At 34.0% G+C, this 22,408-nt stretch overlaps 2 protein-coding genes across 9 annotated transcripts in view; one reads left to right on the forward strand and one right to left on the reverse strand.

Moving 5' to 3' along the window:
- Kkv (hyaluronan synthase-like protein kkv) overlaps positions 1–10,500 on the reverse strand; it is a 34,091-nt gene extending 23,591 nt beyond the window's left edge. For 2 of the 5 annotated variants that reach the window (XM_072017366.1, XM_072017368.1), the window contains exon 1: positions 9,547–10,500. The gene's annotated coding sequence lies outside the window, so the exon portion shown is untranslated. The remainder of the gene's footprint in view (positions 1–9,546) is intronic. The other 3 variants (XM_072017365.1, XM_072017364.1, XM_072017363.1) reach the window with 2 other exon arrangements.
- Positions 10,501–15,179: 4,679 nt separating this feature from the next.
- Positions 15,180–21,642, forward strand: LOC139994473 (sterol O-acyltransferase 1). 4 transcript variants are annotated; one of them, XM_072017146.1, is made up of 11 exons: positions 15,180–15,768; positions 15,805–15,863; positions 16,061–16,134; positions 16,647–16,774; positions 17,825–17,995; positions 18,523–18,671; positions 18,759–18,898; positions 19,231–19,394; positions 20,115–20,388; positions 20,797–21,442; positions 21,504–21,642. In XM_072017146.1, the coding sequence occupies exons 1-10, from the start codon at positions 15,755–15,757 to the stop codon at positions 21,214–21,216; spliced, it is 1,593 nt and encodes a 530-aa protein (XP_071873247.1). In that variant the 5' UTR covers positions 15,180–15,754; the 3' UTR covers positions 21,217–21,442; positions 21,504–21,642. The 4 variants fall into 4 exon arrangements, with proteins under 4 accessions (XP_071873247.1, XP_071873245.1, XP_071873246.1 ...); XM_072017144.1 differs by having other exon boundaries at positions 15,180–15,562; positions 15,633–15,863; XM_072017145.1 differs by having other exon boundaries at positions 15,180–15,430; positions 15,563–15,863.
- The last annotated feature ends 766 nt before the right edge of the window (positions 21,643–22,408 follow it).

The raw sequence follows: 22,408 nt of genomic DNA on the forward strand, positions 1-22,408 counted from the left end.
GTATTAAAGAAGAAAATATTAAATACGAAATTTAATATACTTGAATCTAATTGATTAGTATATAACTGCTATCATAAATACAACCGTGTGCTAAATCTTTTTGTAGTCACTAAATTACAGTAGAATGAATGTAATCTTAGAAACATTTATCAAACATAGGAACAATAAATAATTAGTCACGCAAATTCCCTTTTGCTACTAGAAATCTCAAATTTCCTAGTTAGCTAACGCCGATGATCAATCATGCTTATTACTAACAACGTAATCATGTAATATATAAATAATAGGGACTCGTTGCGTCCAATCCCGAAGAATCGTTTCTAATTTATCATTTGGCTAACAATCCACCGTTTAACCGATGCTCGTCTTTCTAACCGTCTTCTTCTACTTTCTTGCCTAAGTAATCTCAGCAGTAACCGCTGATCGTTGATTAATCTTCATCGCGAATGAAACAATTACGCCTCGGTTAATACCGAATTCGCGTGCTTGAATAACCAAATCGTTACACAACGAATAAAATAAAACGATTCTACGTCCTCTATAGAAAATAGAAATTACTCTACAGAAAATAGAGCTTCAGTCTGAAGATTTCCAGTGAAGCTTCATTCACCAGCAGTTCAATATCGAAGACAAGAGTTCCTCGAGAATATCAGATATTTTTCTATTAATATATTGTATACTAAAATTATATCTTTTAATAATTCGACATTCTCAAACATTCTCAATGAAAATTCTATTTCTTAGGTATATTTATTTTTAAAAATTAATATAGAGTTTTTAAATAGGAAGAATCTTCGTTCGGCAATAAATCAAGATACAGGAGATTTTGTATAACATTGATATCACGTTGTCGTTCTGTTTTCTAACTGTTGTAATACGTCATTATTCGAGAAGCCTAAAAATTTGACACGGATCATCTTTGTCACCTACAGCTCCCTCAATTTTGAGCGCAACAATTTTACGAGACAAAAAATCTATCAAAAATACGAAGCAAGTCGAACGTTAAAAATAAAAGCTTCGAAATACCCAATCGAGGTTAACGGCTTCCTTATGTTCGCAAAATTTGCCTTCGATTCGATGTCGAAGTATTGTGAAAGAAATCGTGTTTGAACCAGCGAGACGTTGGTACCATTAAGAGTCTCGCAGGAAACATGAAAAAATACGATGGAATGTCTGCGTGAAGCTTATCAGGCTTCGTATATAGTCTATTCTTCTTGTATTTTATTCCGATCATAAGTTATGCTCGCATGCATAAACGTCAAGCGAGTACGACCATAGAAACATCGTGAGGTTATGCATGGTTATAGTGCGTGTCTCTACTCCCTAGGCTACCACTTTTCGTCGTCTTAAGGCCGTTGTCCTATGAGTCATTGTCCACCATGGAATTGTTCGCCTTCCCCTCGATGCTTTAACCCTTGTCGCGGTTCAGCCAACTTCGCTTGGCTCTCGCGACCACTTGTCCCTGCATTTAACGAGGAATTCAACAAACGTGTATACCGTATACCTACGATTACTTCTATATGCGCCAACTTTCCGTCTTCTCGACTGTTAACTTCGAATGCTATCCGGTCATGGTATTTCCTTTTTTGGATCGTATATGTGTGCGTTGCGTAGAAGGGAACATTATGGGAGCGTACAAGGTGTACGGATATGATTGCGGTAGTAATAGTAAATGGAAGTTGAGTTAATATGATTTTTAACAGGTACTAGAATTACCATCAAAATTAGCAATTTGTGATTTGTGTTTAATTTATTTGATCCCTTACTTTGTCTATTTTTTAATTTTAAGTCATATGTAGTTTTATTTCGTAGAAGTTTCACAGATTTATAAGACTGTATATTGTTGGAGATTTAAATATTTTGGTACAAAATGTCTGATCAAAAGCTTGTTCGTCTTACAGATATTATGGACGAGTAAGCGTTTTTGAAGTTTGAATTTTTAACGAACACACCGAAACTTTGTAGAAATATGCAATTTGCGATCTCCCTTGGAAATGAAAAAAGTACAAAATCAAACGTACTACTTTCTACCGATTACGTACCGCGTCGATGAAAAAATTCTAAATGTCGAACGCTACTATTTTCAGCGATTTCTCCAAAAACGTTCGCTTAACTGTTTCGTTTTGCTGTTAACACGAACGTCCTAGTTTCCATTCTTATCCCATACCAACGTCGATATAACAACTTAATATTATACATTTTACTTCTCTGCTCCAATTCTTCTTTTGCTAAAACATCTAATAATTTCTCTAATAGTTTCTCTTTCATAATCAACTAAACGTGATCGTTTGTGGATAAAAGCTTCATTAAGTGGAAAACTTTCTTCGCTGGACGCCGTATATTTTCAGTCGATTGAATCGCGCATACTAACACGAGTCACTCGATTATTCGACAGAAGGAGATAACGGTAACGCTTCCTTGTAGCCGTGACACCGATGACAGAGATCCAAATGTCGCGCTACATCTACCGACCGAATCGACTGCGTGGAACGTGGTTCCATACGCGTGACAAACTACAGGATGTTTCATAAAATTGAACGAAGCCATTTGAGTTACTGTTATAAAAAATATGAAAATATACATAATATGAATACGTATTTCTTGAATAATTTAAATTTAAATAATAGCATACAATAAAAAATCTAAGTTAAATCCGGTGATCATAGTGGCTAACATATTGATCCTCGAGTTGCAACCGAATGACAAAAGTAAACTTGAATGGCTTATACCGAAGAAGTTATTGATTCAACAGAAATTTTATTGCTACCATAAAACATATTTCGATCACCATTCCCATTCTAGCGATTAGACCTGATAACAATGATTAGACTATTCTTTTCGTTTAATTAATACCTGCAGAAGAAACACCATTTCCCAAAGATGTTGATAATTTCGGCAAAAATTTGATAAAAGCTAACGCTATATTTTAAAATAATTTATAAAGTAAATATATATATATATATTCATTTTTAATAAATTTCCCATATGTTTCTCCATACTTTTTTTACAATTTCTACGCTATAATCGCGCTTCATTTTCAACTACAACTGCTATCTAGATGCCTCCATATGGTTCAAGGAAAAGGACGTATCTTAAACAATAAACACTTAAAAACTGATCTCCGTAGATTACTTACATATAACAACAATTATATTAAAAACTCGGATTTCCTTGATAAGCTGTCTCTTAATGACTATCTCTAAAACAGGCTAATCCTAAAACAAATCACTTTAAAATTCATCTTGTCTAGAGACAAGCCAAAAGAACTGACACACGGATTCATTTTTCAGCAAACAAACGGATCCCGCAACTCTTGCCCCTCTCGTATCGCAAAATGACGAAAAGGTGACATGGGGAAACGATCGATGATTCGAATCGCGGAGGAATTTACGAAAACGGTAACGAGCGCGAATGAATCACGGGATTAAGAAAAGGGAGACACTTTCGCAGAAGAACGCGAGCCTAGGGAGAAAGGAACGACCTTGCAATGGAGGATATTTCGAATCGATTACACGAATAGAACACGTACAAAGACGCGAACGACGATTAACCGGTTCCTCTCGCTGTAAATTCTTTGTGAATCAACAGTTTTCCCGCGTATCCGGCAACCCGCTTCCTCTTTTATATCCTAGTGTCGTCGATGGGTTACTGTGTCTCTAGGCGCAACGCGTGATTCCCACGCGACGCGTGTGATTCACTTGACTTTGTCATCTTCGATCGCTTTCTTAATGCCACACGCGAGCTCTTCGAAAGTTTGCCGCAGGAAAAACTCAACGCGGCAGAAATATTACATCGTGTCTGAGTGAATCTGCCGAGGTCGTGGCGTGTTCTTGATAGATGGTGTGGAATTTGAACGACTGGATTACGGAGAAACGTAGAAAGTATAGATATGTAGGCAAATTCGAACATTTATGAAGATTGTTAAGACAACGGAGCTTAGACGAAGATTTTTTTCACTCAGTAAAAATTACAATGATTACTACGCTGTGGATATTGCACGTTTCTGATGAATGGTGGGATTTACAATCGCGGGAAAATGAAAAATGCGCCACTTAATAGCCGCTTCGATGCCCGGGAAGTAGAGAGAAAGGTGATAATTACACCGCGGATGTTTGTACGTAAAAATACAAATTTTTATCGACGTTAATAAGGAAATAGAGCTTGAACAAAAGTATGTTTCGTTCGCTAAATGTTTTATTATTTTAACGACGAACAACGATAAATTATACGAGCACAACTAGAGAAATGAATCCTAAATAGGGATTTGTCTCACGGAATATTCTAAGAGTAATCGTATACCTTTCGTACCGCTAAATTCTTTCATATGTTAGGCTGGACGTAAATGCCTCCATAAATGTATTTTGCCTCGTACTGCAAGTACATACATATTTCAGAATGAGAACATTCTCAAAGTTGCACATTGTCGTAACTTTATTGTTTCTCTGCTTTTTAAGTACATATCGTTTCGTTTATGAATTACATTAATTTCATACTAAAATGATAGAAGGGACATGCGTTTAAATAGTAGGTATATATGCATATAATTGATTAATTAAATTAATATTTGAATATTGAATTAATGACAGATTAATATATGTCGGAGGAATTCTACCATAATATTCATAATGTAATATCTTTTGGATGGATTTGTAAATCGTTATATAATTAGACAAAATTTCAACATTTTGAAAATAATAATTTAAGCATCTTACGTTCGTCTGTCTTTGACATTAACAGCGTCGCAACAATTTCGAAACTCGCTATAAGAAGATAGTCAGATGAGTGAATATTAATTTGATGCAACACTAGTAACAGTGTAATCTATTATTGGATTGCACGTCAAATACTATGTATGTACCTAGTTGTTTAATCGCGAGAAAGAATCTCCTCTTCACCTATATGTATCGTATCTACATAAATGCATTTCTTTATATGTATCATTAAAATATAATTTAAAGACAAATCGTAGATTAATGTAATGTTAATTAAATAAAAGTGTAGGATTTGGAATTGCTTTCTTATGATCAAATAACGTGTAAAATTGTGTTATAAATTATTGTAAGATAGCGGAATAAATATATTTTATCAATGCACTTTTGTACTAATACACTTGTGAATGTGTATTACGATCAAATATTTGATATTTATCTAAATTAGATTTCTCTGTTCAGTTACTAGGGATTATTTCTACTTATTCGAACTAGCTTATTTTCTTGGAATAACGAAAAAGAAAAATAAGATTCTTGAACGGGTGACAGAAAGATAATAATGTTCCCTGATATATGATATTGCAGTGAACGTTTGATCGAAGCAACTTTCAAAGTTGCATCGTATCGATCGATATGGCTTGAATATTGAAATCTTTCGAAAATATTTCGTTCGAATAATTCGATGTAATTCGACATAATTTCAAGAAAATAGTTACCTTGATAGCGCAGGAACTAATAAACCTCAATGACGAGAGGCAATGCGATTCTAAGATATAAGTCACACTGAAATCTACTATGTACGATTTTAACAATAATTTCTTAATCTCGTTGCATTATTATCATTTTCTTTGTCGTATTTTATCTTCCGTTACTACGACATTCAAGAAATTGTAAGGTAAACTTTGTGGCAAGAATTAAAAATTAAAATATGCTTGACTACCGATAATATTAACTAGTATTTGTACGTGTATTTACTAAATTACTTCCTGTCATTAATTTATTTCTATCATGCCTGTAATATCATATCTTTTCGAATCTATTAATTGCAACAGATTTTAACTAGAACGATGAAAATTGAAATAGATTTTACAATTGCACTTAATTGCAAACTGCATTATCTTTATCGATTATCGTTCTTTCAATCTTTAATCCGGTCTGTTTGCGCAATTTCAGTTGCCACATCTAGTGGACATGTAAGAGATAATAAAACCGATAACGATCATCATAATGTTATTTGCACATATATGGGTCAATGTCTGTATTGATCGACCTTAGAAGAGCATTAAAAGGAAAATCATTTTTATTACAAGTAAAAATTAAACCCGTCTATCGCGAACATATCGATAACAATCGCATGATTTTTTTCTCTTTGACGGATCCCATTTCTAATCGATGATTGTAGTAAAAAAACAGTTGCGTACGGATTTACGATTTAGAAGCTTCAAAGTTCAGAACATCGTGGCTTATTGTTCCTCGATGATTCAAGAGAGATAATAACAGATTTTATTACAAAGGAAAACTTTTTCATCGGAAGATAAGACATTTTTCTAAATTCGAGGAACTGAATCATTTTTCATCACACGGTTCAGAAATGTTATTACTTGGAATATCTGGTAAGTCTACAGGTGCTGGAATAATTTTTGTTTAACTTCTTAAAAACACGTAATGGGTGAAAATTGTACAAGGGTCACATTACAGCGCTATAATCGAGATAGTAAGAATTCAGTTTATTAAATAGATTCATTAAACAGTATCTGTTTAGGTATTATTTAGCTATAAGAGGAAGAGGACTAGTTGATCGTAGTTTTTCGCTTCAGTCAGAAACCTACGGATTGACAGACCTTACAAATGAATCGTTTGGTAGCAGTACAATGGTATATTGATAAAGTACGACCATTGCGTAATAAACAAAGAAAATAAAACTTTTAATATATGGATATAGGGATATCTAATTTCTATATTCTACAGTATTATAGAAAACAAATGTAATTCTTTGTAACTAAAAAATAACACAAACGGATTAAAATTAACTTGTGGCACGAATTTATGGATTAACTTGATGCTTTCGTTGATTTACTTTTCATCTTTTACTGTTCCAATCTATCTTTAGAGTACATATCTACAATCAAAGATTCACCTGTTCAAACGACACACTACAACTCGTTAATTGAACATTATACGAGCGTGTAAAGAGTACTCTCCGGTTTTCGATGTAAAAATTTAGACATTACACAGATATTAGGTCGATAAAGATACTTATGACGACGATGTATCATTACAGGATACGTCATCCATTATTTGATCGACCATTTTATAGAACATCCTGAGATACAAAGAGACGTATCAAGATAAAGTAGCCTCTCAAATTATTTAATAATTACTCGAATCTTGATTAATGTCGATTATAATAGCGTCTCGATCCAATATCAACGTATTATCAGATTTCGTTGATATTCGTCTTATAAATTTGACACTTAATCGATATGCGAGTTTAGTACAGAAAATCCTACGTAACGAAACTTCGGAAACACTGTACTTTGTAAATAAATTAAAAATAAGTTGAAGCGAATTGGAAACAGAAAAACATCGGAAAGAAATTAGTAAATTAGAAACTGTTGTTTGATACAAATAATTTACATAGAAGTATGTATTCCTATTTAAACCATTCTATCAACGGAAACTCGAAGGGAACCACTTTCTTGCCAATTATGCAACATGCAATCGAAAACATATAACATCGATCACGCAACGCACCGCGATTAAAGAGTCGAACAAGAAGCGCACCATACTTTCTAAACGATCTCTTCGATCCTCGACAAATTAGTATCTCAAAACGAAGAAAAAAAGGAGAATAATCAACGAAAGTAAAAACAGTAGGAAAGAGAGAGAGAGAGAGACGGCATCGGCAACACGTCAGACCGTCCTATAAATATCTAATTTCCACCTCACGCCCTCGTCGCTCTTTTGCAATACCGTTATACGTTAGCGTGTTGTCTTGCAAAATGATCAATGAAATCTCAATCGCTAGTACTGATATGGAAATCACGCATTCTCATAATTAGACAACGGAACCGTACGCGACGGCCAACACGAATAACTTGTTCCTTTATTTTCCTAAATTTAATAATTATTAGAATTATTATTAAATTATATTTATCAATTTAGAAATTTATAAATTAAATTGTACCATTTGTAGAAATAGCACAATTCAAATTGCTGCTTAGTTATAAATAGATTATGAATATTTGTACAGATTAATACCTTGCTAAGTACAATCGAGAAAATGGAATTTAAACAAAGATTTTTCCCAATTACCCAATACTGTACATATAACATTCTATCTTGCGTATATTTGCGTATCCTATGTATTCTGTGTACTATGACAATTTTAAATTTCCCGTAAGTGGCAGAAAAATTTGCGTACTTAGTAAAATTATAATATTTCACAGAATATTTTCCGTTCTGTCTCGATGATCAGAAACTTTGCCGCGTTTTCTAATGCGACGACAAACGAGGCGCGCGACACTCGTCACGTTTATCACAATATCGTGACAAGTGACTAGGAACTGCTATCAGTTGCCTAATTACATTAAAAAGATCGATTGTCTGCTAAAATTTAAATCTCATTTCTCTGGTGAAATTGAAATTTGATTCGATTCGATTGAAACTCAAACTTCCGACAAGCCGCAAACTTGCAAATCAGGTGTTACATGCTAACTGGTTAGTGGAGAAACCACATATTTCCTAGGAAGGTATTTTTGTTATCCAGAAATAAATTCTCCTATCATTTTTCTATGAAGTTCTACGCTACTAGAATTTGAAAATTCTTAAGTGACATTTGCATATTTAAAGATAAACTCATACGTAATAAAAAATAGAATTTAATCTGACAAAATTTAACGATAGGGGTAAATAACAACAGAGGTTCGTAATAAATATTCTACGAATAATTATAATACAATAATTAACAAACAAACAGAATTACAAATCTGTTACCACGAAGCTAACGTTAAACATTAAATACAACTGGTGTAATAACAAATAAATCCATAATTCATATTATGGGTATTTTATAGAAAATTATCATTCTGTATCTCTTTAGTAAAGACAACGATTAATTAATGTCATCAAACCAGTGAATTGATGGAAGAAGCGAAAGAGTTATAAAACTATGTAGAACTATAAATAGATAGTATAATAGAAATGGAAGAAAAGATGAAAGAGAATTTAGATGTATATTCATAGGCGAACCATACATCTTCCGCAAAGATACTTTAAACAAACCAAACGTAATTTGATGTAACCCGACGAAATCGATGTAAGTTGACACTGCAGACAACAAGCATTTCCATAATTCATCCGGTTCGTCGGGGTTCATCGCCTTGTACCAACGACCATAAAGCGTCAAACGCATTGCCAAGCGGTTCAGTAATCCCGTGATTCCAAGTAAAACAGCTGTCATCGGTTGGCAAGACGGTCGGAAGCGATCGGATCATTCACGAAATTACGAAACCTCGTGGCTTCGATGTACAATAGAAAGTCAACAGTCGCGCCAGAGGAACGTTCCCCAGAAAGAAAGAAACGGGTCACGTACTCTGGCCGCGGGACCACGATTTCGAACCGATTGGAATTCACCTGGTCCCGCGCGTCCAATGGAAGCGAAACGCAACCGCATACGCGGTGCAACAAAACTAAATACGACGACAAAAATAAAAATAATAATATTCGCGCATCGAAGATCACGTTGTACCGTGCGATTCGTCTCGAGAACACGGCAATACCGCACTTTCTCCGCGTCGCATCGTCGATGAAAACACAAGCACAGAAAACCACGTACCTGCTAGACGAAAGTGAAACCTCCTGTTGAAGTCGAAACAGAAACCGATCAGACCGATTCGTCCAACTGGATCAGCGGACCAAAGCCGTCAGCCGATCGTCAACGATGCTTTTGACAGGCTCTCTAACTTGCTGGCGAACAACAAAATCCCTCGTTTCCTCTTGATCGTATAAAGACACTATTTCTACGAAGGAAATACACCATTCACCATCCAGAAGACATGTCGACTGTTGGGTCGATCACCGATCACCGGCCACGGAACCACGGGATTTTCGTGTGCATCCGCGCAGATTGAGAGAACGGTTGTCCGTTGAACACGATCGTTCGAAGGCGGTCGACGACCAAGGATCTTCGTAATCGCCCAGGTGAAAGCCGTTTAGGTGAGCGGCGAGCGAGCGACTGGCTTAGCCACGATCTACCAGAGGTACCAGAAGCGATTCAGAATCCCCCCTTGCTTGCCTCTCTTCGCTATAACTTTCACGGCATACACGAGGCTAGAGAGCGAGTCTCTCTTTCTCTCTTTCCTTCCTCTCACGATTTTTCAAAGCCTCCTCTCCGTCGCCCCTTCTTCGTCTCGCAAATCCCAGACCCGCTGCCCCTTCGACGATTTTTTATGTCAAACCCGGTTGACCGATGCTTGGAGACACGTGTAACAACGGTCGATCTATCGCTTGGAATTCAGGCTCATTGCGAAATTCCACGATACCAAGAAATATATCGAAGATATCGAAGAACCGGAAGAGAATCCTCGAGAGTGAGGATTTCTTTCCGAGTACGAAGCTTCCTTGCGATAATTTCTTGCTGATTACAATATTTTTAAATTTTTGCTAATTACAATCGGAAGTTATGACGTTTGGTGATTCGATCCAGGATTTGATAGTTCATCAGGACGGTACTTTTGCTTCTCACCTTGGCTCGGTTGTTCTATAAAGAGTTAGAAACACACGGTGTCGAGGTTCGTGTCATGAGAACGTTCTTGCGAAATTGCGGCTATGACGTTCGAGAAACGCGTTGATATAGAATATCGAAATGACTGAAACGTTTCGAATAGCCGATTCGATTGCTCTATCAACGTCCTTGGGTTTACATCACTCACTATCATCGCCTGAAGACGTTATCGTTATCAGATATTTGATCGATCTCTGATATCTTTATCCGTTCTAGTATGCGCGAATTGATTAATTTAATTCCAACTAACGATAGAACACTTCTAATTTATGTTAACAAAGAAAGATAAACATTTTAAAAAGTGGCTCCTCCGAGGAATAATTTGATAAGGAAATATCCTGTAATCCGATTGAGATACGTCGCTTTTACGATGAATTTTTCTTTAACGGTACGATCGAACGTTTAGCAATAATCTCGATGAATTTGCATATTGCGATATCAGTTACGGCCGCGTAATTAATTGTGCGTGCAACGAACGCGTCCGCTTAAATTGCACTCGACCCGAACTAAACACCTTCGCTGTTTCCGAGCGTTGCATTTATCCAGAAGGTCGTATTTGGACATCTTGCGAAGATTCGCGGATATCCGTTCTGTCTGAATAGATGGCTTGATCGAAGATATTTAAGAAAACGATATAATATAGTCAGCGAATAGTCTTTCCTGACTTGGAACTTTTAATTTTAAATATTAATTATGTATATTGCCTGTTTGTTTGTTTTCTTTAAATTATACGAAGATGTCATAAGTATAGTGTTGAGCGCAAGATTGATTACAATGATGAGAACCGAGGATACTGTTTACCGTGGAAAGGCGCGCTTCATTCACTTGCAGCTCTCATTAACGACTTTTTAATAACTCTTCGTGTTTATTTATCGTAGATGTAAAATTATTTCCCTTTCAGTTGGAGTAAATTCAACGAACTTTACAGATATTAGAAGAATGGAAAGATGCTTCTTCGTATTTACATTTCTAATTGTTACACACATTTTAAACAATTAATCGCAAGATAGAAGGGATACGAGGGAATTTAAACGTGAACTGGATACTTCCGTGACGTGACGCACGTTCTACGAGGCATCGATGTCTCCAACATTTTGGAAAAGATCACCGTATGCGATTGTGATAAACGTTAAATTCTAATTTTCTTCCCAAAAAAGAATCTTTCGTACTAATTCTATAAATATAATAACGCTTTTAATTTTATTAAACACTGCCAAATTCGAATGTACGTAAAAGCGCATCGGATAAATTATCGAAAGATAGCCTGAATTTCATATGATACGATATGTGCGTAATACCTAATAGAGAAAAAATATGACAATTAACATAGATTTATGAAATTTCGCTAATAAAGCTAAAATTTCCTACTTAAATAAAGAAATAAACACATGATTAGTTGATTTAAAAAGCACATTTACAATGTATGTTATATTATAAACTATATTGTAAATTATCGTAGTAAAGATCCCAAAAGTCAAAGTTCTTCAACATGGAGTTGCGACGATATCCTCCGTGCAACTGCAGCTTTATTATGTCAACATCTACCAACAGATGGCAGAACATTATCGATATGACGGTAATTCAGTGAGTAAGTACCCAGTAAGTAAGTACACATAAACATTTTGTTTCGTTATCTATCACTGCCTCTTACTTCTAATCCTTTTAAAGTAGCAATTCAATTCACAACTTACATCAGAATTCATATTTCATACGATTCCTCGTTATATCCTTTTATTTAATGTCATTACGTCATCCTATTTTCTCGGTACCTATCGTAGCTACTTTCGAATTTTGAGCATTTCTTCTATTTCAATCGAATTAATTTCAATTTATTTTTTCTATTGTTGAAAGTTACTATTGGTAATCGTTTGTTAGTATCTTTGGTCAATGTAAAATATCATTCATTCAGTTTCGTTGTATCAACGTATCTTCGATATTCCGTGTCTCGTTGTTTCAACTTTTCCCGGAATAAAGATTTTTCAAACGCTTTGGAAATTTGAAAGATAAAATTGCCGACGATGTGAATCAAAATTTTAAAGGAACGTTTAATTATTTAAATCAAATGAGAACGAATTTTCTAATTTCGTAGGTATATATTTACTCCGGTTATGTTATTTCGATATTTAATAATAAAATATTTGCTTCACAATGCTCGATAAAGCACGAAACGATGTAAAAATAAAAAGAAACAAAAATATGTTTCAATTACTAAAAGTTCTAATGAAAAATATATATTTAAATTTATAACAGCCAGTGACCTTATCTGTCCTCTATCCCAAAATGAAACTCCCAACATTCTATTTATCTAAGAAGAAGGGAAATGAAACGAAAGGAAACTCAGCTATCTACAGTAAACTATATAAATATTATAATATCAGTATATTATAAACGAAAGTATCGTAGAGAAGATATGAGAAAATCGAAGGGGTGATAAAGAGAACGGAAAATACGATGCGATAACTTAGGCATTGGCTTCAGTCATTCCTTTCATGAGTCAATGATGATTTATTTTTAAAATAAATCGTGTTAAGAATATCGAGAACTTATACACGAATTTGCTTCGTACTTATTCCTAAGGATACGACGACTGCAACCACCATGTGCTTTTATTACAGGGAAAACAGATATAAAGGCCATTATTCCCATTGTTGGCCTGTTATCTTTTCTATGCGAGTCGAGTAGGAGAGGCGACGAAAGAGCAAAATGGACTAACGTCTTCATCATATGATACATTACGAGTACGAAAAATTTCTTATTTGTAATATAAAATATAATATAATAGTAAAGAAAAAAGAATAAATATTTTTTCTCTTTTTATAATTAACCTGAGAATATTCATGTACTTGTGAGAAATTTAGAATAAATTTTAAGGAAATTTGGTATATCTTCATACGATCGACGTCAATACCAATTTTTATTATGGTGGTTAAATCGGTTTCGAGATGAAACTAGTTAGGAAATGTAGTCGCCAAGGAGTTCGTTCGATCTACGGGGTTCTTGACACCCTAACATTCAATAGACTGTATAATTTGTATAAATAATCGTTCTTGTACGATATGGATAACAAATATCATTTTACGTATCAGTAAAATGATTGGTCCAACGATACGTATAATTCTTTTGTTTTTTCGAGTAAATCTTTTGTAGCTATTAATAAGTCAAATTATCGATAGGAGCAATTTCGCAAATCACAGGGATTTGCTTGCTTTTCTGCTTTCGTTGTTTGATATAAATATTCGCCGTCTTGCATATAAAAGCAAAGAGAATTTCGTTATGAACTTCCAGGTTTCATGGCTACGTATAGTAAAGTGATGATTAATGAAGTTTAATGATCGGAAGCATACAAGTTTCTGTAGAAAATCTTAAGTTAATTAATGCTTGTAAATTAAAGATTTTTTGTTACGTGTATTAAATTCCATAAATAATAATAAAATTAGATTGACACCGTAAGTGAAATTATATAATTTGACCTTATTTCCATATTTTGAAATTAAAATACGTAGATACACATCAAAACATAACATTCAATATGATAAAAGTGACCCTAACGCGATATTGTATATGATATTTATAAACATTCACAGGCTTATCGTATGATCTTTAGCCTAACCCAAAACTGTGCTAAATCTATTAATCAATCTTATCAAAAATTCTACCAAATACAATTCGTTCTGGATAATTAAAAAATGAAATTTGTTTACAGTCGTAATTAATAATTGACGTTACTCGTCAATAATACTGCAATTATACAATCTGTTTGTTCGCTAGCTTAGATCGCACAAATAAGTTACTGCAATTATATCGAATTACTAATGACACGGAGTTAAATACTTTATTTTAAACAATTTTCATTCTTCTTAGAAAACTAGTTTAAAGATTTCTCTTTATGGTAACAAGAATAATTTATTTGATATCTTCCTAATGTTTCTCGAGTTTCGCAAAAGAACTACTTTCCCCTCATAAAATATAAACGCGAAACAGTAAGACGAATTTATTTTTCGGTGTAAAGTCAAAGCAATTATTACTTCGAATTAGATTAATTTTAAGATTTAACATTTACAATAAAAAAAAACGTAGATTATAGAATCTAGGATAAAGATGCAAAATATAGAGTACAGAATATAAGATCTAGAAAAGATAATTAACGAACAAGTTTTCTTCTAGAAGGACGAATAAAGAATTGAAATAAAAATTGAAAGAGATCTTATTCTAGCAAGAACGCATCTAATTCCTATTATTTCGTTCCTAGAAACAAACTTGCGAAAGCAAGTACCGAGTCGCGAAACTATCCTAAGAAACAATAAAATTTCTCGGGTATGCACGGCGTGCAACGAGTTCCGAATATTTTTCAGCCTGTAATTTACACCGCGTATTTTCGTATCTCTTGGTTCGGCGTTGTTTCGCGCTGTGAACGCGACAGATTCAGTAAACGTCCAGGCAAGCCGCAAACCGCTATTGCAATTACTTAATCAGAAGAGACGAGGACATAGAAACGAGTGACGAGTGCGCGTGTACTCGACAAAGAATGAAAGGACGATATCGCCGCCTAGACGAAAGAAACGCGGGTGGTTCTACTATCGCACGATCAGCTGAAAAATTCGATAATCGTTGGTACGGTCGTCGTATACTTGTACGTTCTATATGCTTGTGCTCTTCCCGATCCGGCCGATGGATCAGTAGCGGTTTGCGCCTCGTATAGTGTAAACGCTTCAGCTAGCGCTCGTCTTCGAACCTTTTTGGTCGTGAAAATCGGCTAAGTCGGTTAAAGAGGCCAAATTGAATGGATTCGAATTATCGCAGTGCTCGAACCGATTTTAAATCGTCAACGTTTTCGAAACGATTTCTTTTTCTATTATCGACATCTCGAAATCGATCTGTTTTTTAAACATCATTGCCGTTGAAGTGGCCATTAAATATATTAGCTCTTCGAATCGTCGTATGCGTTTTTGAATCAACTCGTCTCCGAAGCTCTACGAACAATAAATTAATTCACAACATCAAGCAAAATACTATTTCCTTCGGATCGAGTGCCTACGATTTCAGTAATATTCGCTTGGTTGGTCCATAGGTTTGTCACGATTTAGCGATATCTGTACGGATCTCGGGATACTTGACGCAGATTATTCCAATATTTCCAGGGTGAATTGCCAACCGTATGGTATTTTCGTGAAACCTGACCGGTATCGAGGTCCTCCGAGGTTCATTGAATATAAAATAATGAATCGTTGAATCGCAGATAAGGGAAAACGAATAACGAACTATGATGGAACACGTTACCAGTGAGAATACCGGTGAGAATACCAGTGAGAATACCAGTGAGAATACCAGTGAGAATATCAGTGAGATGCAGGAGGATCTGAAGACACAAAGTACGTGCTGAATTGATTTTATAGCGATATTGATACTGTTACCTTTAAAGCGGAGATCGTACTCGATACAGATAAGTACTTTCCGAAATTTTCTTTAGAACGACAGGAAAATAATTGCAATTGACAGATGAGAGTACGATTAAAGCTAAGTTTTGAATATCTTGCAAGCATTGTATCTTTTTATTACTTTATTGCAGAGATGGAGTCTACCAAATTCAAGCAATGCGAAGTGCGTGATATAATTATCAATGAAGTGCAAGGACAAATGCAGGTGTGAAAAATCAAACTGTAATTTATAATAATTCGCGTATAGTATAATCGATTTATATTAATTCATCTGAATGTTGTCTTCTTAATGGAATCCATTAAAATTCGAGAACAGATGGTAACGCCAGATGTTCGTTTCTTGTTAATTCACAAACTCGTTTAATTTTAATAGAGGAATCTGATAAATATAATTAATTCTTCGTATAGGTAATTGATCAAACAGATACACGATCGATCTAATTAATTTTTGGAACTATTGTAAAATACAGGAAATTATAAATTTGCAGATGTTCATTACCACCGATTCGTTTGATTCGATTAAGTGAAATTAATTAATAATGAAAGCGTTAAATTGCATGATTATTGTAAAAGCACTAAAAGATAAATTGGAAACATTATTATACGGGCGAATTAATCGATTACTGGACGCTATGGGCTTGTTAAAAGTTAAAATTGACTTTATAAAATAAACTTGTTAAACGCGGTAATAAAATATAATTATCTTTTTTTCTACAGGAAATTAGGCAAGACATTTTGGAGATCATTAACAGCCAAATGAACGATATGATGTCGGAAATAATGAGCAGATTCAATTCAACGGAGTTGAAAGATCTGACGGAGTCCGAGAAATACTCTAACAGAACGTAATTGCATAATCGCACTTAAACCTTGATATTACACTCTTCTATGCTCACATTACTTTCGACTTACACTATTGCATTCCTTATGCTTCAAATCCATCCTTCGGGAGCAACTATTCGATATCAATTATTTTTTAAATTGACAAATCATTTTACTCGTGTGAATTATCGCAAGTTAATTAACTCGATTGCTTCACTGTATTTTATCAAAATTAGGAAAAGGTCAAATATTTTTTCGAAAAAGAATTCTCGAACGTAAAAAAAGGCATTTAACCTGTTGAAGTCAAAAGATTCATTTCATATTTGTTTCTTTAGATTTGAAAAGAAAATTTCAATGTTATATTTCGTTTAAATTGCATCCAAAATTATTTGTTTGTCCATGGTTCATGCGAGTACAACACTATGGTAGCCAATTGACAATGACAAAGAGAGGAGAACAATTTTTCTCTTAGAAGATATAGATGGCAATTTTCTAATAAATAATTCACGCCAACATTTAGCTGTGAAACAAAGATCTGACCACGCGCTTAACCGCTTTGACCCGATTCAACAAACTTTAGTGTATTCTATTGTTTGTACACAGCATATGTATATGTACAACGTTGAAAAACTAATAACAATAGTAAAATTATAAAGAATAATATTGCGGTCAGAAAGCTAAAAACAAAGCTACATTATATTAGAGAGAAGAAAGAAAAGAATTGTAAACTGTGTTCGTAAAGATTAATAAGCAAAGGAACCAAGACATGAACGATAAAATAACATTCCTTCGTGTTATCATAATTTTGTATACGTGCTATGAAAACATGATAAAAGTATAAAGCAAGATACATTGAACTTAAGTACAAATGTACTTGCATATCCAAAGCTGTTTTCGCGAATTAGATAATTTCGCAATTTCAGTCCATTTCTCTTCTTTCTTTTTTTTTTTTTTCATGATCCACGTTAAAAAAAAAAGATTTGATTTACGTCAATTGATATTTTTGTCGCAAGTAATTGAGCGTTAAATCTAATTTCTTAAATACTGATCGTTTCATTGTCATTTTACTATAGGAAAGCAACAAAGGAGAACATGTTACCTACCAAACAATTTCTTCAAAGAAATTCTCTATTGACCGACCTGTACGAGATTAAACATATTCGTACCCTTTATAATGCCATCGTAGCAATGTTGATAATTCTCTTAATACACACCGCTGCGTACGATATCCGTCACATAGGCTCGTAAGTACACGCGTACTCCTTGCACTCATTTATCTTAATATTTCTTTACCAAAAAGAATCAACACTCGAGAAAATATTTACTCGAATCGATTATTATGTAAAATCGAGCTCGATGTAAACAAGAAAGATCGTCGTATTGGAAGTAATAGAAAGGGAAACCTTCGAATTGAAATTAACTGATCCTGTTAGAGTCTTTGAATTTTTGTGTCTCAATTTCACTTTTCTTTCGATGAGGCAGAAAATACATTGACGTTTTAGATAAAACTTTGCCATAAGATTGAAATAAGAAGTGAGACGTATCGAATTATCTTTCGTATTTTCCACAACTATAAACAATTTCTTAGCAACGATAGAAAAATACGATTAGATGAGAAGTGACCCAAGAAACATAACAGAGTTACAACGAAGTATCTTAATAAAATAAAATAAAATTTAGGATAAAGTACAGAGAATAATAAGATAGAAAAGTACTATGGAATATAATACATGCAAAAATCTTCGATCGTCCACATAATTTATTCTTTCAGGCCTAATCTCGGCATCGATACAGTGCGAGCTGGTTTTGCCAAATTTCCAATAGTATTGCTCATTTGGACCTTTATGAAGTTATCGGTTCTAGGAGTATACCCCACTTTCTGTTGTTGGGCCACTCGTCGCCACAAATACGCGCCAAATTGTAAGTCAATTTCGACTCAATTTTAATTTTAATAAAAAGATTTTAATAAACTTCGAGCTACTGATGCTTACAAATTTTGTTTTGCAGCTGTCGCCAAAAAAGTTTGGGACTACCTATGGCTGGCAGGCATCATCCTATATCTGACTTTCTTATTTGTACTTCCTACCAAAGCTTTACTCGACAACGATTTGCCCTTTGCATCTAGTATGATCATTCTTATGGAGCAAGTAAGTATATTTTATAGCAATTGTCATTGACTAATCAAATTATGCGAGGTTAAATCGTTTTCTCGAAATCTTATTTGATTTCAAACGAATAATTTCTATCGGTAGTGGAAAGAAAATATCATGTAATTATTTACTAACATTTGCCTAATTAATTTTTTCATAAAATTCATGTAAGGAATATATTCCTATACATATAATTTCTGGAGAAAAATCTTTTTACAATTGAGAATTGAGAATAGGTATTTGTAATGTAAATTAGTCATAAATTAATACTCGTTAAATTATATCGTAAAATTGCAAAATAAAAATGTACCTTCTTATGCATTTCATAGGTCCGACTAGTCATGAAGATTCATGCATTCATAAGAAGCGTTGCACCAAAATTTTTGTCCTTTAAACCTCATTCAGATACACCAATACCACAGCCACCTGATTTTTCCAAGTATCTCTATTTCTTGTTCGCACCAACTCTCATTTACCAAGACAGATATCCTAGGTAAGTTGAAAACTTAGGATTATATTTAAATTCAATGATTATCGTTATACGTTGTTATACGTGAGCTGAAATTTAACGTTCTGCAAAATATCTAGAATATTTTCTTCTCTTTCTATAACAACCAAATTTACGTATATTGAATCAAAGTATTCCTTAAATCTATCATCATCCTGCCGTGTGAAAATCGAGATTCAAGAAACGACACGAGGAAATATTACGCCTTAAGATATGAGAAAGCTTTTCAAAATGTATTATTATGTCTTTAAAAATGACTATCTGTGTCGCTGAATGATCTTTTCCAGTTTAAATAGCTCTCGAGATAGTATACGCGATAGATCTGTAAGTACTAAAATATTAAACTGCAAATCGAATTATCAAGATTTCGAGCACTTGATAATTATTCTATCGAAAGAACAATCGGTACTTTGATTCTTCTTATCAGTCTACAAGAGATAAAAATTGCAAATATCGAAAGATACGATCAAAGATTTGGATACGCTCGAAAATAAACTTTTCTATAAATATTTCAATCTTAGATTTTCCACTTTGTTAAGAAATAGAAGAATCGTGCGAGAAACAAATTTTGAATATCAAAAATACACATTCCAATCTTAAATTTCAATCTCATGTATAAATAAGATAAGTAAATATAGAAGGAAGATCGACATATTATTTGAAATAAACATTTACATGTAACATATGAAATATTTCACTGTTTAGGTCGAAGCGCATTCGATGGAACATCGTTCTGTCCAATTTCGTCGAAGTAATAACGATCATCATTTTCGTTGCGCTTCTCTACGAGCGTTTGTTATATCCAAACTATCGGGATTTTGGGAAACATCCAGTCGAGGTGGGAAAAATGATACTCAATATTCTCAGCTCGATGCTGCCAGGCATTTTAATGTTCGTTTGCGGTTTCTATCTTCTCCTGCATTGTTGGATGAATGCTACCGCTGAACTGTTACGATTCGCTGACAAGATGTTTTATAAAGTAAGTTTCTAAACATCTTCAACGTCACGCTCAATGAAAGATTACCTCAGCGCATGACACATATATCCTGGAAACCAACGAACAGTCAGCAAAAAAAAAAAAAAAGAAAGAAAAATATCACAGCCTCCAAATTCCATTCACAAAACCACATAATATACTCTAAATGCTTCTGGCATTTCGAATTTCCTAACAGCCTACCTGAGTCATCGGGATCGTTGCATCAAATCTATCGTGTTCATGCTGATGCTTCGTCATCGTTCTTTCCAATCTATCTACTCCTTCCGATCTATCGCAACTTTCTTATGGGACGTTCATCGATTCATGGATTCTCTCTTTATAGATTATTTATACACGCATAACACAATGACAAAATGGCAGTAAATTTATGTTATACCATTCGAATTGCAGGATTGGTGGAACTCGATCTGCTTCAGCACTTATTATCGAACCTGGAACATCGTGGTACACGACTGGTTATACACTTACATTTACAAGGACATGTACGAGATCCTGACTCCAGGAAACAGGACTATATCTACTTGTGCGGTCTTCGCTATCTCGGCGATCATTCACGAATACATCCTCAGCTTCACCACCCATTTCTTTTATCCAGTTATGCTGATTCTTTTCGGTGTTATTGGCCTCACGGTCGTGTTTGTATTGAAGACTGCTGGAAACGTCTTCCTATGGTTCAGCTTGAGCGTAGGTAATGGAGTAATGGTTAGCTTATACTGCATGGAGTATTTCGCCAGGATCAATTGTCCTCCGGTTCGAGACGATTTCTGGGACGTTTTCATCCCCAGAAGTTGGGCGTGTATCTTTAAGTGAGGGATAGCGAATGTTTTAAGTTTTATTCGAATAGACGCTCTGAATATGTTGTGAACTTGTTTGTGTAAGGATTTTTGCCAGTGGTTATTGAATTCTAAATATATTTGAAGAACGATATAACCAAAGCTGTATAAATTAGTATAGATAGATCGTGAATTATCTGAAACAGAAGAAATTAAACACAAAGTATTGCGTAAAGCTATATAATATATATATGTATATATGTGTATATATGTATGTATATATATATATTATATATCTAAGATGTGCAATTTATGGTTCATGAGTTGTATCTTATGAATTATAAAATACCGTCTCTTTAATTTTAGAGAGATGACCCAGGAATAAAAGTCAAGGAATTGTAACTAAGAAAGGAATCATAATCTGTTAATTAGAAAAAGAAAAATGATAATGTTTAAATGGTAATGTTTGTATGCTAGGTATCAATGTGTGAATGTATCATGTAACACTCTCATCCATAAGCTTTCGAGCATTTATACATTTGCAGATTTCGCGTAGATTTTAATTTCTTTTATGGATTTATTGCGTTATCCCTGATGTTATTTTTAGCAGATATCGAGCAATATTTATTAACATATAGAAATTATCGAGATGATAAAAGAAAGTATTTGATATGTTTATCTCTTGTGAAATTCGGTATTTCTATATCTTCAGATACCTTTAGATGATATCAACCATTTTATATTAATTTATAAATTAATTTTTAATAGAATTTAATTATTAATAGATATTATTTATACTATCTAAGAACAATATCATGATTACATTAATATGATTATAGTAACGTGATGGTTCGTTAAATTGACCTTTGTAAAATGTTTATGCGAAATCTGCAAACACGTAATACTTGTGGATTTTATTATAAGTCCAAATAGTTATAGACGGAGGTGTAAACGTATATGTATAAAGCAATGAAATAAACGACTATTATTTGTTTTCTCATGTTATATTTACTCTTCTCTCCTTCCCCTTCCTCTTTTTTTTTTTTTTTTTTCTTCAGTAACTTCTGATAGAACCAAAGTTGAAGAAACGCGCGAATTTCCAAAAAAAGACATAGTCTTTATTATCAAGGCTTACATACGTGTCCCGAGAATTCAGCGTGTATTCGAAGACACTCGTCGATAAAGATAATTATATATATATATATACTTTATAATTATATGTATATATC

Source organism: Bombus fervidus, chromosome 14 (genome assembly GCF_041682495.2).
Source record: "Bombus fervidus isolate BK054 chromosome 14, iyBomFerv1, whole genome shotgun sequence".
In the NCBI taxonomy this organism is placed as follows: domain Eukaryota; kingdom Metazoa; phylum Arthropoda; class Insecta; order Hymenoptera; family Apidae; genus Bombus; species Bombus fervidus.

Bases quoted from the DNA above. Each gene is read 5' to 3' on its own strand.
- LOC139994473 (XM_072017142.1), top strand. From the start codon at position 15,755: ATGATGGAACACGTTACCAGTGAGAATACCGGTGAGAATACCAGTGAG. The intron at 17,996-18,522 runs GTAAGTACACGC...TTATTCTTTCAG, and splicing joins GATATCCGTCACATAGGCTC to GCCTAATCTCGGCATCGATA. The intron at 18,672-18,758 runs GTAAGTCAATTT...TTTGTTTTGCAG, and splicing joins CCACAAATACGCGCCAAATT to CTGTCGCCAAAAAAGTTTGG.